The 3,391-nt window shown below is 54.0% G+C and overlaps 1 protein-coding gene across 1 annotated transcript in view; it reads right to left on the reverse strand.

Moving 5' to 3' along the window:
• Nucleotides 1–988, reverse strand: part of LOC123034413 (translation initiation factor IF-2-like) — a 13,104-nt gene extending 12,116 nt beyond the window's left edge. The window contains exon 1 of the mRNA XM_044451736.1: nt 22–988. Coding sequence (XP_044307671.1) covers nt 22–928 — 907 coding nt within the window. The 5' untranslated portion in view covers nt 929–988. The remainder of the gene's footprint in view (nt 1–21) is intronic.
• Nucleotides 989–3,391: the final 2,403 nt, after the last annotated feature.

The raw sequence follows: 3,391 nt of genomic DNA on the forward strand, positions 1-3,391 counted from the left end.
CCGCCGCTGTGGCCGGGGGGCCCGCTGCTGCCGCCGCTGTGGCCGGGGGGCCCGCTGCTGCCGCCGCTGTGGCCGGGGGGCCCGCTGCTGCCGCCGCTGTGGCCGGGGGGCCCGCTGCTGCCGCTGGGGGGCCCGCTGCTGCCGCCGCTGTGGCCGGGGGGGCCTCTGCTGTCGCCGCTGTGGCCGGGGCGGCCTCTGCTGTCGCTGCTGTGGCCGGGGGGGCTGTTGTTGTGGCCAAAGTGGCTGATGATGCCGCTGTTGCTGCTGGCGACGGAGGAGTGGGCGGCGCGGGCGTCTGCAGCAGCGGAGGCGGCGGCGGCGGCGCGGGCGCCGCCGCTGGGGGCGGCGGGGCCGAGACTGCTGCTGGCGGTGGCGCTAGTGCCTGTAGTGGAGGTGCCGCCGCCACTGCTGCTCCCGTGGGGGCCGAGTCTAGCCTCTGCCGTTTGGGCCTCTCCACTACCAGGCTGGCCAACAGCGGCGGAGGCTTGATGGGCCGCAGGTTCCTCTTGCGGGCTGTTGCGCCGCATTCCAGGCAGGAGATGTTGAGCTTGGGCTCGCCCAGGCGTTGCCCGATGCAGGCCGTGCAGAAGTTGTGGCCACAGGGGAGGCACACCGGATCCGGGCAGTAGACGCGGCATAGGGAGCACCAGGTTTCGCTCGGGTAGCGCGGGCCCGCGGGGATCTCAGCGGGCGTCGTGCCTGGCGGAGGCGAGTCAGGCGGCGACGGCGGCGAGAGCGGGCACGGCGGCGGCAGTAGCGGAGGAGGCAGCGGGCCGCCTACGCCCAGGCCCGGGTGGCCGTGGATGAGCGCCTGGTGGTGCGGCGGCGGCACCGCCTGCTGCTGATGCTGAGAGCTCCGCAGGCGGCTGCGGAGGAGCCGCTGCTGCAGCAGCTGCTCCGCCGTCATGCCCCCCAGACCACCGCTCATGATGCCGACCTGCCGAACACTCGCGCGTCTGCCCGCGAGGACCGCGCGATGCCCTTCCTGCGAGCGCCCGGATTGGACGAGCTACGTGAGGGAGGGGGCGCGGCCAGGAAGGAGACGCCAAAGCGGAAGCGAGGGCATGACGGGAAAGTATTACGCGGCTAACCCTTTGGGCGCCGGAGGGGAGGAAGTGCAGCGGAAAGTGGCCTAGACAGGCGTTGAGCGAGAGCCAACGCGCGAGCCCGTTCGTCTGCGTTTATCTCCGCCGGCAGGTGCCTCCTGCTGCGTGGACTACCGCTTCCATCCTCCCCGGGCAGGATGGCTATATTCGTGGAATGGGGAAGACCGTTTTATATTCTAGGTGGGTGGGCAACCTGTGGCCCCCCAGATGTTTTGGCCTAGATCTCTCATCCTCTGTCGCCATTGACTATGTTGACTAAGGCTGATGGGAGTTGTAGGCAAAGCTCAAATTGCACTAACAGTTCCTAGGCAAAAGTAGGGGCAGTTGAACAAAAACTTGGAAAGGCTATCTCTGATAAACAGGAAAAGTTGTGGGGAAAAGGCAGGAAGAGTTAAAGATTAACCCCTGGTATGCACCAGCAGTTTCTATCCCCTAGGCAAAGATTAGCTAAAGCTCAAAGTAAGTGTTACAAATTACCAAAACTAATAGCAAGGAGCCAATTGGGAGAAATTCTTGCACATAGGCAGACTCTGGATGATCTTTAGTAATGTAACTAGGATGCAGTGATAGAGCCATCTCTAATGGCCCTTCCTAGGCCAAGGTGCAATGCAGCAGCCAAAAGCCATGAAATGTACAGTTGTTTAAACAAATTATGTCATTTTTAAAGTTTGGGATCATTAAGCATGGCTTCAAGATTATAGATGGCAGGCTGGGTTTCTGCTTGCACAGGGGCTCAGCAAGAATAAACAGATGGACTGGCACATGCTGTGTTTTTTACTTTGGTTTCATGGCTGTATTTTAAACAGTAAGGGTACCATCAAATGTGTCCGTCACTGTCCAAACTTGGAGGATTGTGGGCATCCAATTGGTGGGTAAAAGGAGCACAGAAGCAAATGCTGCCTCAGCACTCTTCCTGCCCTCTAAAATGCTAAGATGGCGCACAAACTGTTTCATGACATCTTGTGAAGGGAGGAGCTGGACACACCACCACACTTCCTCTTATGATGGTGGATCCTGGCTCTTTCCCACCCTACCTCCTGTAATATTTTAATTATTTTGTGCACCATCCTGAGATTTTTTTAAAATATAAGATGGTATGGAAAATAAATAAAATAATGTTCTCCTGGCACGTGGAAAGATCTGCACCCACTGTCAGGGTGGAGGGAAGGCACTCCCAAGGCAAAGTTCCAGCTCCAACCTTGGAGCACTTTTCTAAGATCAGATCTGGACTCTGCCTTTTCCTAGGGCCACCTAGACAGCATTTAGTGGCCATAGGATTGTGCCCTAAAGCAGAATCAGTCACTATATTCTAATATGAGGGAGACTTGAGACTTTGGCCAACTAACACTAATTGAAGAACAACTAGCACATTCTATACCTAAGAACTACTAATATATTTAAAAGATGGTTCTGATGAATGAGAATTTGAAGTTTTCAGCAGCAGTGCCCTTAAAAGATCTGCAATAAATATATTTTAAAATTATCCCAGATTTTACTACACTGGTACCTCGGCTCACGAACGCCTCAGTTCACGACCAAATCAGGTCGCAAACAGAAATTGCAGAAAAAAATTGCCTCAGGGCGATGATTCTGATCGTGCCCATATTCCCTGCACGAGCACGATCACGGCCATCTCCCACTGCCCCCCCCCCCCTCCCGATCGCTATCTCACAATTACCGTTTAGAATCCCCTTCCAAACAAAACCCCCCCCCCCGGCTGTACTATACTTTGTTACTTTGTAGTTCTTTGTTACTTTGTTTCAAATTTTTGTGATTAAAAAAATACAGAATGGATTAACCTTCTTTACATTAAACCTTATGGGGAAATTTGACTGGTTGCAACCAGTTCCAGAGTCGTGGAATGGACTAAGTTCATGAGCTGAGGTACCACTGTAATTAGCTTCTCACAATCCTATACAATATTCTTAAGAAGGCCTACTGAGTAACTCCTACTGAGTTCAGTAAGAGTTACTCCTGGCTAAGTGTGTATTACAGCCTAAAGCTGATTTGGGGCTATTGCCACATTCAGCCATGAAACTTACTGGGTGGCTTTAGGCCAGTACATGATTCTTAGCCTAACCTCATAGAGCTTTGAAAAATGTAGAGGAGAATTAGCTTCTTTAGGGTCCTTGCAGGGAAAATTGGGATACAAATATCATAAAGAAAACAACCTACGCAGTCTTGTTTCTTCAAAAGCCTCTTCTTTAGCCCACTAATAAGGTCTGTTAGGCTGATGGGGACCAGAAACAAGACCTTTCTGATGGTGCCCTCAAACCAGGAATGGG

This window comes from Varanus komodoensis, unplaced genomic scaffold (assembly GCF_004798865.1).
Source record: "Varanus komodoensis strain SLA01 unplaced genomic scaffold, ASM479886v1 scaffold6_4, whole genome shotgun sequence".
Classification (NCBI taxonomy): domain Eukaryota; kingdom Metazoa; phylum Chordata; class Lepidosauria; order Squamata; family Varanidae; genus Varanus; species Varanus komodoensis.